Source organism: Gopherus evgoodei, chromosome 11 (assembly GCF_007399415.2).
Source record: "Gopherus evgoodei ecotype Sinaloan lineage chromosome 11, rGopEvg1_v1.p, whole genome shotgun sequence".
Taxonomy (NCBI): Eukaryota; Metazoa; Chordata; order Testudines; family Testudinidae; genus Gopherus; species Gopherus evgoodei.
The window spans coordinates 60,305,464-60,326,440 of NC_044332.1; the positions used below are offsets into that span (position 1 = coordinate 60,305,464).

Consider the following 20,977-nt stretch of genomic DNA (forward strand, 5'->3'; position numbering starts at 1 on the left):
ATCTGTTTACCCACTGGCTGGCAGCACTCTCTATGCTCCTAGCTATTCTTACAACCTGAAACTAAAGCTAATTGAAATTTTTCATTTGAAACTTCTTTTTTTGTCAAAATGGAAATTTCCATGAGCAATGATCATTTTCCATTCATTTTTTATTTTCATTGAAAAACTGAAACTCTCCATTTTTTTAGATTTTGATTGTCGAAAACCAAATATAGATATAAAATGTTAAGTGTTGAAGATGTGCAGTCTGGGACCACCAAAAGCAAAAAAAAAAAAAATTAAAGCCTGAAAAATGTAGGTTTTCAGCCAACATTTTTGTTGTTGTTTTTGTTGCTGTTGTTGTTGTTGAAGAAAAGAGACATTTTCAGTTTCTCAGTGACTATTTTTGAAGAAACATTTTGGCAAAAATGAAAATTCTTATTTTCATTTAAGTTTTCACAGAAATAGAAAATATTTCTCAGTCAGTTCAACCTTAAACATAACTCTAGTTATAGCAGGCAACTGGAATTGGTCACGTAGCACAGCTTGTGAAGCAGTTCACAGAATTCCTGTCTGTTTTCACACACACAATTTTCAAAACCATTAACCTTTGGGGTTTTGAATGTCTACATTTGGTCTCTTCCCAAAAGTGATTTAAAGAACATGTTGACAAAGTCCTTTGGGCATTTTCAATTATGAGATAAGTAGAAGGAATATATGTTTTCGCTAGTGCTGAATCAGACTACAGAGAAATGGCTAATACTGTAGTTTGAAGTTTTGCATAAAGATAGTGCTTAGTGTGGACATACGCAATAAACTGTATAAAATCAATTTCTAAAAATCGACTTCTATAATATTGACCTAATTTTATAGTGTAGACATACCCTTAGATGCAAACAGGGGAATCTTGAATAGGAGGATAGACATTATTTTACCTCTGTACGTGGCACTGGTACGACTGCTGCTGAAATATTGTGTCCAGTTCTGGTCTCATTCAAGAAGGATGTTGATAAATTGGAGAAAGTTCATAAAAAAGCCACAACAATTAAAAGGATTAGAACCCTGCCTTATAGTGATAGATGTAAGGAGCTCAATCTATGTAGCTCAACAAAGAGAAGGTTAAGGGGTGAATTGATTACAGTCTATAAGAACCTACATAGGCAACAAATATTTGATAATGGACTCTTCAGTCTAGATGAGAAAGTTATAAACCAATCCAATGGCTGAAAGCTGAAGGTGGACACATTCAGACTGGAAATAAGGTGCAAATTTTTAATGGTGAGAGTAATTAACCATTGGAACAATTTACCAAGAGTTTTGGTAGATTCTCCATTACTGACAATTTTAAAATCATGATTGGATGTTTGTTCTGAAAGAGATGGTCTAGAATTTGTTTTGGGAAAGTTCTGTGGCCTGTGTTATACAGGAGGACAGACTAAATGATCATTATGGTCCCTTCTGGCCTTGCAATCTATGAACCTATGAAAGTAATGTGTTTAGTATAAATGTGCCAAAGTTAATGTTGCTGTTTGAACCTTAACTTTTACAGTCACTGACTTTATGATTTAACTCTACTTGCTTAACATTGCATTGACATAGGGCTTTTTTTTTTTTTACATTTAATGGACAAAAATGTTAAGAGAAGATTGTGTTTCAACATAAAACTAGGCTTGGAAGAATCTGATTTTTATCAGCAAATATTGGTATATGTGAGTTTCACTGTGCATATACAAACGAATGAAAAAGTATTTCCATCAATAATAACTGAAATTTATAGATAGGCCAAATGAGGAAATGCTGCTTGAGAACTTATTAGAGTTTGATTTAAGGCTATTTACTTTGAATACTTTGACATGAGGCTAACAATTTGTGTTTTAATTATTATGAAGCTTTAGCTTTTTGAATCTCATCATCTAATACTGTCATTTAATAATTGTCTGCCCACTCCCAATTTCCTGCAACAGTGAAAATTTAAATCAATAAATATAGAAAAAATGCATAAACATAAGCATTATCCATCAAAATTCTTTAAAAACTAAAAATTAAATTCTGCCAAGCCTGCATAAAACCTATTCACAGAGATGAGTGCTACACTGTCACACAGTAGAAGGGAGCAATTTAAACAGCAGTGCTGTGTTTGTTAAACAGCAGTTGAAATATTATCTTCAGTTCTCAGAACTGAATCTCTCTCTCTCTTTTTATCTCAAAGATACTAAGGCCTGGTCTACACTACGCATTTATACCGAATTTAGCAGCATTAAACCAATTTTATGCTGCACCCGTCCACACAACAAAGCCCTTTATATCGATATAAAGAGCTCCTAAAACTGATTTCTGTACTCCTCCCCGACGAGGGGAGTAGCACTGAAATCGGTATTGCCATGTCGGATTAGGGTTGGTGTGGCTGCAATTCGACGATATTGGCCTCCGGGTGGTATCCCACAGTGCACCATTGTGACCGCTCTGGAAAGCCATCTGAACTCGGATGCACTGACCAGGTAGACAGGAAAAGCCCCGCAAACTTTTGAATTTCATTTCCTGTTTGGCCAGCATGGAGAGCTCACCAGCAGAGGTGACCACGCAGAGCTCATCAGCACAGGTAACAATGCAGTCTCCTGAGAATCGAAAAAGAGCTCCAGCATGGACTGCACGGGAGGTACTGGATCTGATCGCTATATGGGGAGAGGATTCCGTGCTAACAGAACTCCGTTCCAAAAGACAAAATGAAAAAACATTTGAAAAAATTTCCAAGGCCATGATGCAGAGAGGCCACACCAGGGTCTCAGTACAGTGCCGTGTGAAAGTTAAGGAGCTCAGACAAGCATACCAGAAAACCAAAGAAGCAAATGGAAAGTCCGGGGCAGGGCCAAAAACATGCCACTTCTATGCTGAACTGCATGCAATTCTAGGGGGGTCCACCACCACTACTCCACCCCTGTCCATGGATTCTGAGGTGGGGGTGGTAATCACAGTCATGGTTCAGGATTCTGCGGATGGGAAAGATAAGGAGGAAGAGGAGGACGAGCTTGCAGAGAGCACACAGCATTCCATTCTCCCCAACAGCCAGGAGCTTTTTCTCACCCTGACGGAATTACCCTCCCAGCCCTCCCAAGCAACTATCCCAGATAATGAAGCCATGGAAAGGACCTCTGGTGAGTGTACCTTGTAAATATAAGACATGGTTTAAAAGCAAGTTTTTTTAATGATTAATTTGTCCTGAGGACTTGGGATGCATTCGTGGCCAGTACAGTTACTGTAAAAAAGTCTGTTAACATGTCTGGGGATGGACCAGAAATCCTCCAGGGACATCTTCATGAAGCTCTCCTGGAGGTACTCCAAAAGCCCCTGCAGAAGGTTTCTGGGCAGCGCTGCTTTATTCCGTCCTCCATGGTAGGACACTTGACCACACCATGCATGTAGCAAGTAATCTGGTATCATTGCATGACAAAGCCTAGCTACGTATGGTCCCGGTGATTGCTGGCATTCAAGCAACATCCGTTCTTTATCTCGCTATGTTATCCTCAGGAGAGTGATATTGTTCATGGTAACCTGGTTGAAATTCAGGAATTTTAAGTAAGGGGACAGAGATGGCCATTCCTACTGGGCTGTTTGCCTATGGCTTAGAAGAATTCCTTCCCTGCAGGTAGCCAAGCGGGGGGAAGGGAAAGGGGGGCGATTGGCGCTGAGTTTTTCCACGTTTGGCTAGCAGGGATCTTTCCTGCTACCAGCCACTCGGTTGGAGGCGGGGGAAGGGGAGTGTTTAGCAGTGATCTTCCATGATACCAGCCACGAGGTGGTTTCTGCTGCTGCATGTTAACAGGAAAGAAGCAGCACTCAACGGGCTTTGCTTTCTATTTGGGAAAGGAAGGCGCTGGATAGATGAAGGCTGCAGAAGACGAAAGACAATGGCTTACCATGGCTGCATGCAAGCCGAATTCTGCTGCCCGGACCCGCATCTGTGATCTGTAACACCAAAGCCACAGCACTCAATATTAAGATGCAAAATGCAACCTTGTAGTGAAAACACATGTGCTACGTAAGGTGAATAGTGTTGTTCACCACGAAAGAGTATCACCATTGTTCTCTAAAACGTATCTTTTTAAATACTTCTTTCCTTTTTTTCCCTCCCTCATTCAGTTACAAATTTTTCAAGTCTCCCTACTCCGTCCCGAAGGCTATCTCAGATAAGGTGGCGGAAAAAAAAGACATGAGAAGAAATGTTTTCAGAAATCATGGAAGTGACCCGCAATGAAAGAGCCTATCTGAATGAGTAGAAGGACGTGGTAGCAAAGTACAGGAAAGATGCAGCATGGGTCATGGGTCCCTTGCTGGTGGATTCTCTGCAGTTTGAGGTCTTTAAACCAGTTTTGAGGATTTCAATAACTCAGTCCTAGGTTAGGGGTTGTTATAAAAGTGGATGGGTAGGGTTCTGTGGCCTGCCTTGTGCAGGAGGTCAGACTAGATGATCATATTGGTCCCTTCTGACCTATGAGTCTATGCCAGTGACGGTGAGGGCAGGAGGGACCAACGTGAGGACAGGAGGGATGCTCGAGATGAGAGAAGAGATGCTCGAGATGAGAGGTGGCGGCAGGAAGAACAGCAGTGATGGGATGCAACTCTGGGGCTGCTGCGTGATCAAACTGACATGCTACGGCGTATGGTGGAGCTTCAGGAACGGCAGCAGGATCACAGAGTGCCGCTGCAGCCCCTGTATAACCACCCTCCCCCCTCACCATGTTCCTTAGCCTCCTCATCAGCCAGACAAGTAAGAACTTGTGGGGGTAGGCTCCACGCACCCACCCACTCCACCCCAGTGGACAACTCAACCAAAAGGCTCTCATTATTATGAAACTTTTTTATTGGCCTTTTCCTTCCCTACTATTCTCCTCCCAAACTCCACCTGGGCTACCTTGTCAGTTCTCCCCCTCTTTTTATCATTAAGTAATAAAGAATACATGATTTTTTAAACGAGAGTGACTTTATTTCCTTAGAAAGCAAGCTGTGATCGAAGGGGAGGGGCTTACAGGGAAGGAGTCAATCAAAGGGGGGATTTCATCAAGGAGAAACAAACACAACAGTCACACTGTACCCTGGCCAGTGATTAAACTGGTTTTCAAAGCTTCTCTAATGCACACCGCTTCCTGGTGTGCTCTTCTAATTGCCCTGGTGTCTGGCTGTGCGTAATCAGCCGCCAGGTGATTTGCCTCAGCCTCCCACCCCGCCATAAAGGTCTTCCCCTTACTCTCACAGAGATTGTGGAGCATACAGCAAGCAGCAATAACAATGGGGACATTGGTTTGGCTGAGGTCTGAGCGAGTCAGTAATGTGCGCCAGCGCGCCTTTAAACAGCCAAATGCATATTCTACCACCATTCTGCACTTGCTCAGCCTGTAGTTGAACAGCTCCTGACTACTGTCCAGGCTGCCTGTGTATGGCTTCATGAGCAATGGCATCAAGGGGTAGGCTGGGTCCCCCAGGTTAACGACAGGCATTTCAACATCCCCAACTATTTTCTGGTCTGGGAAGTAATTCCCTTGCTGCAGCCGTTTAAACAGAGTAGTGTTCCTGAAGACACGAGCGTCATGAACCCTTCCCAGCCATCCCACGTGGATGTTGGTGATCCATCAGTGCTTGCAGCAGCATGGAAAAGTACCCCTTGCGGTTTAGGTAGTGGGTGCCTGGTGCTCCGGTGCCAAGATAGGTATATGGGTTCCATCTATCACCCCACCACAGTTAGGGAATACCATTGCAGCAAAGCCATCCACAATGACCTGCACGTTTCCCAGAGTCACAATCTTTCGTAGCAGCAGCTTAGTGATTGCTTTGGCTACTTGCATCACAGCAGCCCCCACAGTAGATTTTCCCACTCCAAATTGATTCCCGACTGACTGGTAGCTGTCTGGCGTTGCAAGCTTCCAGAGGGCTATTGCCACTCGCTTCTTAACTGTGAGGGCTGCTCTCATCATGGTATTCTGGCTCTTCAGGGCAGGGGAAAGCAAATCACAAAGTTCCATGAAAGTGCCCTTACGCATGCGAAAGTTTCGCAGCCACTGGGGATCGTCCCACACCTGCAATACTATGTGGTCCCACCAGTCTGTGCTTGTTTCCCAGGCCCAAAATCGACGTTCAATGGCTAGAATCTGCCCCATTACCAGCAGGATCTCCAATGCGCCGCGGCCCGCAGTTTGAGAGAATTCTGTGTCCATGTCCTCATCACTCTCGTCACCGCTCTGCCATAGCCGCCGCCTCCTTGCCTGGCTTTGCAGGTCCCAGTTCAGCATTGACTGCACGAGAATGCGTGAGGTGTTTAAAACGTCCATGATTGCTGTCTTGAGCTCAGCAGGATCCAGGCTTGCTGTGGAATGGCGTCTGCCCAAGAAAAAAGGAGCGAAACGGTTGCTGCTGCTGCTTTCACAGAGGGAGGGGTGAGGCTGCACCCAGAAGCACCAGCGGCAATGTTTTTTGCCCCATCAGGCACTGGGATCTCAACCCAGCATTCCAATGGGCGAGGGAAACTGCGGGAACTATGGGATAGCTATGGGATAGCTACCCACAGTGCAACGCTCAGGAAATCAACACTAGCCTCAGTACATGGACACACATTGCCGAATTAATGTGCTTAGTGTGGCTGTGTGCACTCGACTTTATACAATCTGTTTTTAAAAAACAGTTTCTGTAAAATCGGAATAATCTCGTAGTGTAGACATACCCTAAGGGTGAACTCCTGTCCCTGCTGAAGTCAATGGGAGTATTGCAATGGAAAAATCTCAAAGACATCAGTAGGGTCAGGCTTTCACACCAGAAAACACTCCTGGCAGCAAAGAACAAAAAATACCCCCACACCAGTAAAGATGTATATGCTAATAGAAAACGTATCAACCAACTGACTTAGAGGTCATGCATGCCTAATTTTAGCTTGTACAGGAACACTTGTCCATGAGTGACTGTACAAGGAGAAACAGCATAAGCCTCAGATTTACAATACACTCAGAAAATAAAAGGTGTAGAAGTTAAGGAGGAGGAAAGAATGGAATGGGGTTTCTGTAGGAGAAAGTACAAAGTTGCCTCACGCTTGCTTTAAGAGGTGCAAGACCCAAGATACAATAAAGTGTATGTTAATATTGGAATGGAGATTGTCCTCTGTGATGCTTATTTAAATTCCACTCTCTGGAAGAAGTTACGAAAGGGGAAAAGGTATATGAATAATGAAGTAGAAGGATAGTCCTTGTTCTGAACCTATCTGTACCCAGAAGCTTCAGAACAAAAGTATAGTATAACTTTCTTAAACCAGAATTTGCATCCATGCCTTAACATTGTCATAACAGCAAAGAGAATAATACCAGGAGCATATATGAAATTTCTTGCCTCACACTCACCAAAATCCTACCCCTAGTGTTAGTACATGACAATGTGTTTCTGACATTGGAAGTGTATATCCCTGAAGGATACAGGAAAATAAGGTGTGCATATAATATTTTCAAGGAATGAAAACACAACCCAGAACACATTTCAAATAATTCAGCATTTAAGCATGTTTGAATTCACTAGAGCTGAATGTTTCTTGTAGATTTACTCCTCATGTAATGTTGATTTCAACAAGGAGCTGTCCAGGTGGCCAGAGTTATAATTATCCTCAAATGAAAACTGCAATTTAGAGTTGAAAGGCACCTCTGAAATTTGGCAGTGCTCCAGAAGCTTAGACTTTCTTAATGCTGCTTCACATTTAATAAAAACTCCCAACACCTGTAGAAGGTGCTTAAAATGTCATTACCACCTGTAATTAAATGGAGAATCCAATTACCATGGTTAACAAATCAGGTTGGCGCCTCCAATTTCTATACATTGACCACATTAACTATAAAAAAATTCATAACCAGTAAAGTACACATAGATGGATATTATATGCAGCTTCTATAAAGCTCTCTAGAGCAATTACAAAATAAAAGGTAATGAGGAATAATAAGGACAAATCAGTTTAACTGAGGTAATGACACTTAAAGAGCTCTGGTTGCAAGTATCAATTCAAATGTGAAAAGTTCTGGAAAAAAAAATTCCAGCCATCAAAGAAAAAGAAGAAATAAATTTCTTAAAACATATTACAGGAAGACAAGCAGCTAATGCTAACCTGCTATATTTAGGAATGTATCATTCTCATATGAAAGTGAAGGAGCCATGTGTTTAAACCCTTGTATACTGAGATGTGAATAGGCCTCTTGATTTCAGTGTTTCTGCTAAGAAACTGTTGGGATCTAGCTGAATGTTTAGAGCTCTGAATCAGAGCCAAACAGGTCCCCTGTAGCCACATATTATAGCAGTTACATGAGTTACACGGTGTTAAATTTTAAATAGTTATATTGACCATTTTTAATTTTATCATATTGATTTTGGCCCAAATCTTGTTCTTTTACTGCAGCTGTAATTAGAGAATATTAATGAAAAACAAAATCTATATTATATAATGCTATGGGGCTTAATTAAAGCTACTAAAGTGGAAAACTTTGGAATGAAGACTTCTAACGGCCTTGTAGCACAAATGGCACATGAGATCTGTTAAGCCCTTCTGACTCCTCTGGCCAAAGATGGAGTACAAAGATAGCCAAGGATGGAATATCATGGGCAATGACATTTAAAACTGACCCTAAATATTATTTTGTTCTCATTGTTTATGTTATAGAACAAAACAGAAGGGAAAATTAAAGGGGATGATTGAAAGTGTTTTGAGTCCTAAGGGGAAGGGTGCCGTCTTCAGATTTTATTTGTTAAAAAATATCTACTGTTGAGATTTTATATGAGAACATATTGACTTTGAAATAAATATGGTGCTTTTACTGCTATCAGCTCCATGGTCCTTAATCTCCAGATCATGACGGGCTGTGGAAATTATTTAAGGGCCATTAGTCTGTCAAGTAAATACATACTCTTTGGCACATTTAATATGTGGTTTATAGACATGATAGATCATAGCAGCTCTGAGTAGGCCATTACGGTGCATTGGGTCATGGAAATTCTGTGTGCATAAATTAGGCTATACACTGCGTACCAAACACTGAATGGAAAAATAGTTAATTTTTCAAATTTAATTTACATTGATTTTCATACAGAAAGGCAAGAGCTGTTCATGGAGTCTCATCTCTCTCTCATTGGCCCAGACTCTGCTACCCACATTCGTGTTAGGCAGTACTTTATTCTACTAGTAGCCCCATGGAAAATCAGTAGAACAGCCTGCAGAGTAAGGTGCTACTCAATGAAGATAAATGGGGGAGATCTGGTCCTTTGAAATTAGCATGAATTCTGCTAGTGACTTCAGTAGGACTATGATTAGACCCTTGATGAACAGAGTAGGGTATTTTATACGACAGTGCTGGCTTTTAGTAGGGAATAGTCATCTGAAAATCACAAAACATCCCTCACATAAATCAACAGAATCCAATTTTTAGAAGTTGGTTTTGCTATAGTAATTTAAATCTAAAACCAAAACACCTTCTCTTGGGATAATTTTGGAAATCACCATATATACCTGTGTGTAGGTTGAAATACATTTTTAACGGGACAAGTTAAAGCAATCTATCAAAAATTGTCTTTTAAAAGAAATGCTGACATATCCTTGAGTATAGTGGAGATAGTGAACATCACAGTGATTACCATTTAAGCCTCATTGGCCAAAATGTATCATGCTATTATGATGAAACACTGCAATTCTTAAATGGGCATGATTCTTTTGGAAGACTTAGAATCATAGATTATTAGGGTTGAAAGGGACCTCAAGAGATCATCTAGTCCAACCTCTTGCTCAAAGCAGGACCAATCCCCAAATAGCCCCCTCAAGGATTGAACTCACAACTCTGGGTTTAGCAGGCCAATGTTCAAACCACTGAGTTATCCCTCTCCCCAAACTTCTTTCTTCTAAATTGAAGATAATGGACTTGATTCTCTTATCCCTTACACCCATATAATTTCATGGACTTCAAATGAGCATACATGAGAGAAAATCAGGCCTTCTGTCTTAAAAATATTCATTTCTTTTTCCCAAAATCCCTCTTCTTGTTACTGACTCCACTTTTCCATTCCACCATTATGATTTTTCTTTCTTATTTAGCTGATTGTGAATTTTTGAACATTGCCTGTGACTGGCCAGTATAATAATGCTCCCACACTTTCTCCAAACACACATAAAGATGACAAGTGAGGTAGAGTTGTTTATGTACTAGGAGCTAACACCCTCTGAGCCTATCATATTCATGTCCCTTCACTACTAATTTTTGAAACCCCGGGAGCATGGTATGCAGGTTTTCTATGTACAGTATGTAGCTGTTTAACATGCTGCTGCCATTCCGCTGGGATCGGGGTTTTTTGGTATAGCTTAAATGTACTAAAAATACATTCTTACTTCCTTCAAGCTGATACTCCTAGTGTCTCCAAAGGAGTATGGCCTATGCACTGAGATAACTCTGTTTTGCAGACAAGGCTTTGTAAAGTCTGTAAATGGAAACTTTTATGTTGAGGGTCAAAATCTCAACTTAATAAATTTTTCCCAGCCTACATGAGTATCTCAGAAAACAGATGTGGACAGAATATGAAAATGTACATCAAACATTGCAAAAATATTGGAATTTGTTAACTATTTGGTTATTACTTTTTTATATTTTTCAGTTACATCAATGTTTTACATAATGTTTTAATATGGATATTAAGTATTTTTTTCAAGATTTATCTGCAAATTTCTTTTAGCACTACTACTTCCTTCCTTCCAGCTTACACACACAGCCATACAAAGGCCTAATACTGCACACTCTTAAGAGCATAACTTTATTCACTTGAGTGGGCTCACTGACATCAGTGGGACCTTTCACCTGAATAAAATTACTTAATGGGCATATGCAGAAGTGGGCCCTGAACACCTACAGAGAGATGCTTTTCTAGGATGCAGAACAAAGTGTTCAGAATTAAAATACTATATAAATAAACAACTTTTAGCAAGGAGGAACCCAGGCCTGGCTGTCACTAGAGGAAACATTTTCAAAAGTCTCTTTTGAAACCAGGAATTATGTGCTTTTGAAAAATGTACCCCAGATGCTTTTATACTGAGCAAACCAGTGCTGCAAAACGACCATATTTGGGCAAATCACCACCATAGCATATACAAACCTCATGAAAAACTAAAATAAAATACTTTTGAACTAACCCTTACAGGTTTTGCTACTGAGATACTCTGATGTATGTTAAAGGCAAGAGATTTCCACTGCCACATAAAGCAGACTTCTAAATAAGAGTTTTGTAAGTGATTCTTAAGGGTTAACAAACCTGGTTTAGTTTTGAAGTATTTTTCTTTCTATAGCAATTTTAGTTTAACATTTTTATAGTGATAATGTAATAACACACACATTTGAAAAGACAAACATCAATATCACCCTTAATCTATTGTTTTAACTCCCAACTCTTTCTATTCAAAGCACAAGCCTGGCTGAGTTAGAGTGGGATTATTAGCTTGATAGTTACAAAGTCAATAGAAACTGAATTCTAAAAGAATATCAAATTCTTATCATAAGGTATCTGGAAGGTTGCTTGCTCAGTGATCCATATTGTTCCCTGAAGATCAGATCAGGGAGATTAGTCTTTTCTGTTGATTAGTTTATTTGCTTTAATGCAAAGCAGTGAAAGCAATTCAGTGAAGCATGTGGCTAAACAAGACCATTTTCTGAGGTATAGAGAATTCAGTGCTACAAAACTGCATAAAATGGGAGGTCTGACAACAGCCAGAACATTCAAATGTAAGTGTATAATTCCTTATGCCATGCTGCATGAAGGCATTACAGGAAGTTTCAGACTTAAATCTTGCAAAACCAAAACCAAATGGAATGGGAAACTTTAGTTTCCTTACAGAATAGTTCATGAACACCCATAAAAAGCTTGTTCAAACAATTTTGACTAGTGAACATATTCATAAGAACCAAAGCTCATTTACAAACAACTTGCAAACAGGAACAAAAAGGCAACATTCACCTACTAAAATGCTCACTATGGACATCATCTTGCTCTGTTGTGGACTCTGCAGACACTAATGTAGGTGAATAACTTCACATAAGTAGCCCCTTAGAGTTCAATATGACTAGTCATATGCTTAAAGATACTGACTATGGGCCTAATCCAAAGTCCCATTAACTCTACAGGGCCTTGGATCAGGTCCTACAAGGAAAGTTCTGACATACAGAAGGGAGCCGGTATCCACTGATTCCAGTGGCTACTGATACACTCACAACCATAATTGTTTACAGCATTGGGCCCATAGTATTTTTGATTTTATTACTGCTCACCAGCATGATATAGGAACGTACGCTTAGGTACATATTGAATCCAAACTCATACACAGATGTCAAAAATATTCAAATGAGACCTTCAAATCCAAAGTCTTGTCTCCTTTGCACACCAGGACACTTTTGAGAAGAATAGAGAATCTACCTCTTAAATTTCCTGCACACTAATTGTTATGCTGCATGTGGCACAGCAGCTGGTTGGCTGCATTTCAATAGTGTACACAGCTATAGTTTGTGAAGCACTTTGGAACAATTTGCATTGAATTAAGTTGTGGTTTTGCTTCTCCTTTTTGCTATCAGTCAAGTTCATAGAACATTATTGACTTATACATTTGAAAAACAAATAATCTGGACATAAGCAGAATTTGGAAAATTTGAAATGCATTAGATTTTTTTTGGTATTCACACAGTTAAACATAAATTATCCTCACATAACTAGGCCACAGTTTTCATAAATGGATGCCTAAAATTAGACTCCAAACTCCTTGATAAGGTGCTAGGGTGCTCCCAAGTGGAGCTGGTAGAAATATTTCAAATTTTGACATATTCTTCTAAAAAAAAACAAACAAAAAACACCAAGGATAATTAAAAAAAATAATCAAAAATTCATCGCATTTTCAACCATCTGGAATCCTTAGACCTACCATTTCAGGTAGAAGATACTATAAATATATATGGGAACATGCATACCTAACTTCAGATCAATTTTAAGAAATTATGGAAGGGGTGTCTGGAGGTGAAGTAAATACTGAATGTGTCAGCCTGACTGTGTAAGTCATTTGAGTGTTTAGCATGGCTGGATAATTTTGCTTTGGCCCTGACATATACTTGATATAGTTGAGATGTACACAGGATGTGAGCAAACCTTATACAAACAGAGCAGGTCTTGCTTTACTGCAAACTACACACCTGCTTTAGTGGGCACCCTGGGAGTAGCCACATGTATTCCTGTGTAGGAAATGGCTATATAAGTGTATTCCTTTCCCCCACTCCTATCTGGTTATAACCTAATATGATTTTTAAGTTCTAAAAAGCTTGCAACTCTGAAATAATGGAAATTACACAATCTTAGCTGCAACAGTATTAGTAGGCTCTACTACTATCATGAAATACACATGAAGTGGGGTTTTCTTAACGCACTAACAATAGAAGAAAGCAATTGATCAAAACTGTTCACCACTTTTGACTAATAGTTTTGTATATTACATGGCTACTCACTCAGCTGATGAGTGCTAATAAGCTTTACATTCTTTTTGTAAATACAGTATTTGTGCCCAAAAGTACTTTTAACGCCACTGCAATAAAACCTTTAACAAAAAAAAGTTAAAAGCATTTCAAAAGCACAGGAGAAGCCTTTTACAATTTTCTACATTTGCTGTGCTTTCTCCCCTCCTCAATAAACAAGCGACATGCAGCTATGCCACCTTGAGCTGTGATTTCATGGGATCACAGATTTAAACATCATTAGTCTTAGATGGGAGATCTTTCAAGGGAAAGATGGGTGCTATAGGAGGTCCTATTGTCAATTCAATTTGTGGCATTTTGTCCCTTGAATCAGAACTGAGCCAATGTACTATTATACTGTAGTATTAGGTCAGTGGTTCTCAAACTTTTGTACTGGTAACCCCTTTCACATAGCAAACCTCTGAGTGTGACACTGCCCCCTCCTTTATAAATTAAAAACACTTTTGTATATATTTAACACCATTATAAATGCTGGAGGCAAAGTGGGTTTGGGGTAGAGGCTAGCAGCTTCTGACCCCCTCCCCATGTAATAACCTTGTGACCTCCTGAGGGATCCCAATCCCCAGTTTGAGAACCCCTGTATTAGGTAATACTGTGCTTCTGTAGGTGCTGTCTTAGATATGCTGTAGCTCAACCCAAAGTTATGGGCTTGATACAGAAAACGGTGACATTCTAAGCCCTCCGTTATGCAGGAGGTCAGACTAGATAGATAATCATAATGGTCCCTTTTGGCTTAAAATTCTATGAAATCTCACTGATGAAACATGAAACTATTATCCTGACCTTTTGTAGTCATAACAGATGACAGACAAGTGCTCAGACACTGTGCTGATGGGGATTGACACTTAGGTCTATGCCATGGCACTTTTTGAAAGAGTAGAGTATTAACTTCAGCATGCTGGCTAAATTTCTATTTGGGCATTGCATTCTGACTACCTAAAAGTGCCTAGATATACAACAGTATAGAAGAGAAAAGAAACAACTTAGTTTAAAATTACAAGGGAAATTTACATCAGAGAAAAGATAAATACCTGGGTTGGACTTTAACTCAATATGCTAAAGATTTAAATATTCTCTTTCTATATATTCTGTATATTCCTTGCTACTCTGAAACCATACCTTGGACAGTGATTCCATCATAGCATAAGGAAGCCCCACAAGCAATAAAACTCAGTAGTTCTGTCACACCACCCACCTGAGGATCATAAAGCATTTACAAACATCAATGATGGTGCAGAGGGACAGGAAGGGCTATGCAGCATTTAAGGGTATTTCTACACAGAAACAAGACACTTGAAGCTGGTCTGTGTTAACCAACTCAGACTCAAGAGGCTCGGGCTATGGGGCTGTTTCATTACTGTGAAGACTTCTGGGCTCACTGGAGCCTGGGCTCTAGGACTCTGTGGAGTGGGAGGGTCCCAGAGCTTGGGCTCCAGCCTGAGATTGGAAGTCTACACAGGAATGAAACAAGCACCACAACCTGAGTCCTGCGAGCCCAAGTTGGCTGGCACGGGCCAGCTGTGGATTTTAATTTGCTGTGTAGAAATACCCCCTGTCCCAGTTAAGCCCTCAAAATAGGGTTTAAGAAAGACTTTAAGTGATGTCTAGGCCTAGTTCTGTCTGTCTGCAGAGTTAAGCTTCATCAATTAATGACTTAACCCTCACCGCCACAACAAGCCTGTAAGGTTGGTTAATACTGTTACATACACAGCTCCTTTAAAGGCGAAATCTCTTCGCTGCAGAAAACTCATTGATAGCAGCCTAGCAACACTGTGTGTTCAGTAGAATTATTGTCTGACTGGAGGTTCATCCCCTGATTGCTGCTGCTACCCTTGTATGGCTGTGATATTTCAAAGCAGATATAACAGGTGTATGAGCTATGAATACAAGGGAAAGTGTTTGGGAAAAAAGCAGGGCAACAGTAAGAACAATTCGATAAAAATGAAATGACTTTAACTGCTTCGCTCTAAAGTTCTATGTTTATTTCACCCTTTCAGAGAACACTCTGGAGATCACAGGCTTAGAGAACAGGGGGTCTCTGTGATATACAAGTTTCTGATTGTAACAGGATCCGGGTGTTTGGCCTGAGCTTCAGAGACTCTCCAGATCTGCACTGTGAGGTCACCAGACTGATTGTAAGCAATGTACCATGGGAGCACAAAGTCAATCAGCAATACAGTAGAACTATTTACATGCTTACATTTGTAAAAGCAGCCAATCCTGTAAGGCTCAGAGGCCCAGATCATAGAATCATAGTACTGAATACTGAAATCATTGATTTTCAGTAAATTGATTTCAATAAGAATTAGGTGTTTAATATCTTTTAGGATCTGGGCCTGAGTCCCCTCCTATCCCATTGTCATTACCAGGTGCAGAACACCTTCAACTCCTGGTGCAAGCATATACATTGTAAGCAACGGGAGCAGAAGCCAATCTAACATGATTGGGTCATAAATGAGCCAAAGCAATATATTCTCACCATTCTTTCTTCCTGCAAACTTTGTTTAGCTCTTATTTGGCTCAGCTATACCCTCATTCAGTGAGGCCTAAAATCACAGTATTATTTCTCATTTAGTGCATCTGTATGCCTGGCTGTATTTCTAAATTTATTTGAATGTGAAATACAATGTTTAAACTATAGTTACAGAAGGCTTCCCTGATATAGTGACAGGATAGATTATTTTTCAGAATGAAGCTGTTCCCATTGACATGTTAGGGGCAAAGCTTGCACAGCTTACCCACACAAGTGACCTGTTGACGTCAGAAAGGGCTATACCTTGTTCCAAGCCTGAATAGCCAGGAGGAGGTAGTGGGCAGTTTGGCATGGTTACAGCACAGTTCTGAAGCCTGTTGTAGGGTCTGTTGCTCCTGGGAGGCAATGGCTGCTGGATTTCCAGCAGGTCCCACCTCCCTTTACTCTTCTGCTTGAGCTCGTTTCCCTTGTGTAGCAGAACCACACTGGTTCTGCTTTTTCTGGGGCCCTCTGAAGCCTTGGAGGGGGAGGTGAGATTTGCTTCTCAAGGCTAAATTCTTTATATTATTAATTAGAAATATAAATATGTGCTGACAAGTGGAATTCATTTGTATCTGGCTTCTGCCTGCATACATTTTCTTCTGTAGCATTTCAATGGCAATTGGATATCAAGAGAACAAGAACCCACAAAAGCAGATTTTCTCAGCTCTACGGCCGTTGACTGCCAGATTCCTGTTCTGAACACCACAGAAACAGAGGCTGCGCGCTTCATGGCTGATGATGAACCATTCGCAAGATGGCAAGTGAAAGTAGGAATTTCTTATATTACTAAAAGACAATTTTAAAGGAGAATACCAGTTTCTGTGGTAATTAAAATGCAGAGTAAAATTTTATTCTCACCAGTCATTAGATACCTTTCATACCATTCAGGAAAAAACAAAGCAAAATAGAGTCACAATGTTGTGGATATCTTTTAAAGGCAAAGTTAAGGGGCAAATTACAATCACTGTTCCTGGTAATAATCTAAAGTTGATACACTAGTCTAATCAATTGTTAATCATTAGTATTTCACTTCTGGAGACCCAGGTTAAAAATCTTAATAAGGTCACAAGTAAAAAGGAATCTTGTCTCATCCTGTTGTATTGTATATTTTACTGTACATCACAAGACCACTGTAAAAACTGGTATAATTAACAGTCTTTTCTGAGGTGAGTGCAAGGGTTAGCACTGAACAAGCAAAGATGCAGCAGATGAGGACTGAAGTGCACTGGCAGAGCCATAGGAGAAAGCTTTCAGAGCACCTGCTCACACTGTGCCTGGCTCTGCTGTAATTTCAGCCCCTCACTTTAATCAGCATTAAATATTTACAGAAAATCAGTACTCTGGTGACCCTGCACCTGCTTCTTCTACTCTGGGTAGTCTCTCCCCTCCAATAGGACAATGTATTAACTATTATATTGTATGGAAAATCTCACACATTCTAGCTGTGTATTTTTCCACAAAATGCTATTTTGTCAAGGTTGAAAATCTGAGATTAAAAACAACTTAACAAACTGTAGCTGGAAAAATCAGGGAGACTAGGAGCAATTGTAGATGTGCTTTGAAAATCATTATTATATCTTGAAAGTCAACAGCAACCATTTAACAAACTAGCTGCAATCCATTATCACTACTTTCATTGAAACATGGTGCTTTGGTAACTGTCTGTTTGTAATATGGACATACTAGTTGCATGCTAAATTCCCACTAAAATCCATGCTGCCCTTGTCAATAGGAGAAGTCCAGGGATGGGAAGGCCCTTAGTCTCTGTATCTATACTCCTGCCCTCTATAGATAGATAACCTGTGCTTCAGGTCTTAATCCAATCTCAACTGGAAATCAGAATGAGACCTATGTAGGGGGCAAGAGTACCCCACATCTGCCTATTGTAGGATTCTTACACCTTCCTCTGAAGCATCTGGTATTGTCCACAGGATACTGGAGTGGATGGACTTGATCCACTATCAGAGGGGTAGCCGTGTTAGTCTGGATCTGTAAAAGCAACAAAGAGTCCTGTGGCACCTTATAGACTAACAGATGTTTTGGAGCATGAGCTTTCGTAGGTGAATACCCACTTCGTCAGATGTATGTAGTGGAAATTTCCAGGGGCAGGTATATATATGCAGGCAAGCTAGAGATAATGAGGTAGTTCAATCAGGGAGGATGAGACCCTGTTCTAGCAGTTGAGGTGTGAAAACCAAGGGAGGAGAAACTGGTTCTGTAATTGGCAAGCCATTCACAGTCTTTGTTTAATCCTGAGCTGATGGTGTCAAATTTGCAGATGAACTGAAGCTCAGCAGTTTCTCTTTGAAGTCTGGTCCTGAAGTTTTTTTGCTGCAGAATGGCCACCTTAAGGTCTGCTGTAGTGTGGCCAGGGAGGTTGAAGTGTTCTCCTACAGGTTTTTGTATATTGCCATTCCTAATATCTGATTTGTGTCCGTTTATTCTTTTCCGTAGCGACTGTCCAGTTTGGCCGATGTACATAGCAGAGGGGCATTGCTGGCATATGACGGTGTATATTACATTGGTGGACGTGCAGGTGAATGAACTGGTGATGGTGTGGCTGATCTGGTTAGGTCCTGTGATGGTGTCGCTGGTGTAGATATGTGGGCAGAGTTGGCATCGAGGATTGTTGCATGGATTGGTTCCTGAGCTAGAGTTACTATGGCAGTTACTGGTGAGAATATGTTTCAGGTTGGCAGGCTGCCTGTGGGTGAGGACTGGCCTGCCACCCAAGGCCTGTGAAAGTGTGGGATCATTGTCCAGGATGGGTTGTAGGTCCCTGATAATGCGTTGGAGAGGTTTTAGCTGGGGACTGTATGTGATGGCCAGTGGAGTCCTGTTGGTTTCTTTCTTGAGTTTGTCTTGCAGTAGGAGGCTTCTGGGTACATGTCTGGCTCTGTTGATCTGTTTCCTTATTTCCTCATGCGGGTATTGTAGTTTTGAGAATGGTTGGTGGAGATTTTGTAAGTGTTGGTCTCTGTCTGAGGGGTTAGAGCAGATGCAGTTGTACCTCAGTGCTTGGCTGTAGACAATGGATCGTGTGATGTGCCCGGGATGGAAGCTGGAGGCATGAAGGTATGCATAGCGGTCGGTAGGTTTTTGGTATAGGGTGGTGGTAATGTGACCATCACTTATTTGCACCGTGGTGTCTAGGAAGTGGACCTCCCGTGTAGATTGGTCCAGGCTGAGGTTGATGGTGGGGTGGAAGCTGTTGAAATCGTGGTGGAATTTCTCCAGAGACTCCTTCCCATGGGTCCAGATGATGAAGATGTCATCAATGTAGCGTAGTTAGAGAAGGGGCGTGAGTGGACGAGAGCTGAGGAAGTGTTGTTCCAGGTCGGTCATCAAAATATTGGCATATTGTGGAGCCATGCGGGTGCCCATACCTGGCCACACTATAGCAGACCTTAAGGTGGCCATCCTGCAGCAAAAAAACTTCAGGACCAGACTTCAAAGAGAAACTGCTGAGCTTCAGTTCATCTGCAAATTTGACACCATCAGCTCAGGATTAAACAAAGACTGTGAATGGCTTGCCAATTACAGAACCAGTTTCTCCTCCCTTGGTTTTCACACCTCAACTGCTAGAACAGGGCCTCATCCTCCCTGACTGAACTACCTCATTATCTCTAGCTTGCCTGCATATATATACCTGCCCCTGGAAATTTCCACTACATACATCTGACGAAGTGGGTATTCATCCACGAAAGTTCATGCTCCAAAACATCTGTTAGTCTATAAGGTGCCACAGGACTCTTTGCTGTTGATCCACTATGGCATTTCCTGTATTTGTATGTACAGGTTTCCCAAGATCTAAGGAGATTCTACACCCTCGGTTTGCTATGCGGGTTGTGAGGGGAAACACTGACCCCTGATAGAATGATTTGGAGGAATTGAACTTCCTGGCTCCTGTGTGGCAGGCTTTTCCTAGAGAGGGTATAATTTGTAGCTCTGTGTCTGAATAAAGGATACTTGTCACTAGGATGATTAATTAGGTAGATAATTTTATACCTTATGCTTACTCTGTATTAAGGTTCATTTTGTTTTCTGGTGCCACACACATTGATAGCTAGGTTATGCAGCTTCTTTCTTTTTTCCTTCCAAAGTGTGCATAGAATGTTTGTCTTCTTGCACTACAGGTCTAGAAAATCTGTCTGTCTCTGAGGACTCTTCACCTACCCAGCCTTTGAGGACAATTCTCCTAGAAACAGCTGGCTCGTGGCTACCTGATGAATACAAAATTAAACCCTTATGTGCCAAATGTATCTAGCAGCATGAATATAGTTGTTTACGGGGTGGATTGTGAAGGAAGCACACAGACTATAGTTTTAAAAGCCTTAGTAGAGCTGTGCAGAAAATGAATATTGCGTTTCACAGAGGATTTTGAAATTTGTTTTCATTCCATTCCTCTTCAGAACAAAAGTAAAAAATATTGAAATTCTCCAAGAAAATTTGAAAAAAGAGTTCCATTTCAACAAAGCTGATTTAATATTATAATATATAATAGAAAACAAAAATATTAAACAAAACGTAATTTCAAAAGGAAAAACTAGGTTGTTTCACTCCAAAAATATTGAAATGGGATGTTGTCAGAATTTTTTTTTTTTTGCCCTCAACCAAAATTTCAGTGAAATTTAGCAGAGCAATTTGATTTCAATGGAACCGTGCTTTCCAACTTAAAACTGTTCCTTCACGTTTTTCCAGCCAGCTCTACCTCTCCATGTTCTTTCATTTTATCTCCTCTCCTATTCAAGTTTCAGGTTTTGCTTATTTCTCCCATGCCTATGCTGCTGAATGTAGATTAGACAATATCAGGTGCAACATCAGGTAGTCAGTTTAGAATAATTTGTTCAGTTATAGGTGAATTAGGCCATTTCATAAGATCAGAAATGAGGCTATCCAAAGCAGAATGCAGCAATCGCCTCCATCA

General features: G+C 40.6%; 1 protein-coding gene across 1 annotated transcript in view; it reads left to right on the forward strand.

Moving 5' to 3' along the window:
- VWDE (von Willebrand factor D and EGF domains) overlaps nt 1-20,977 on the forward strand; it is a 254,494-nt gene that overhangs the window by 136,694 nt on the left and 96,823 nt on the right. The window contains 3 exon segments of the mRNA XM_030579370.1: nt 15,533-15,567; nt 15,569-15,670; nt 16,656-16,817. Coding sequence (XP_030435230.1) covers nt 15,533-15,567; nt 15,569-15,670; nt 16,656-16,817 — 299 coding nt within the window.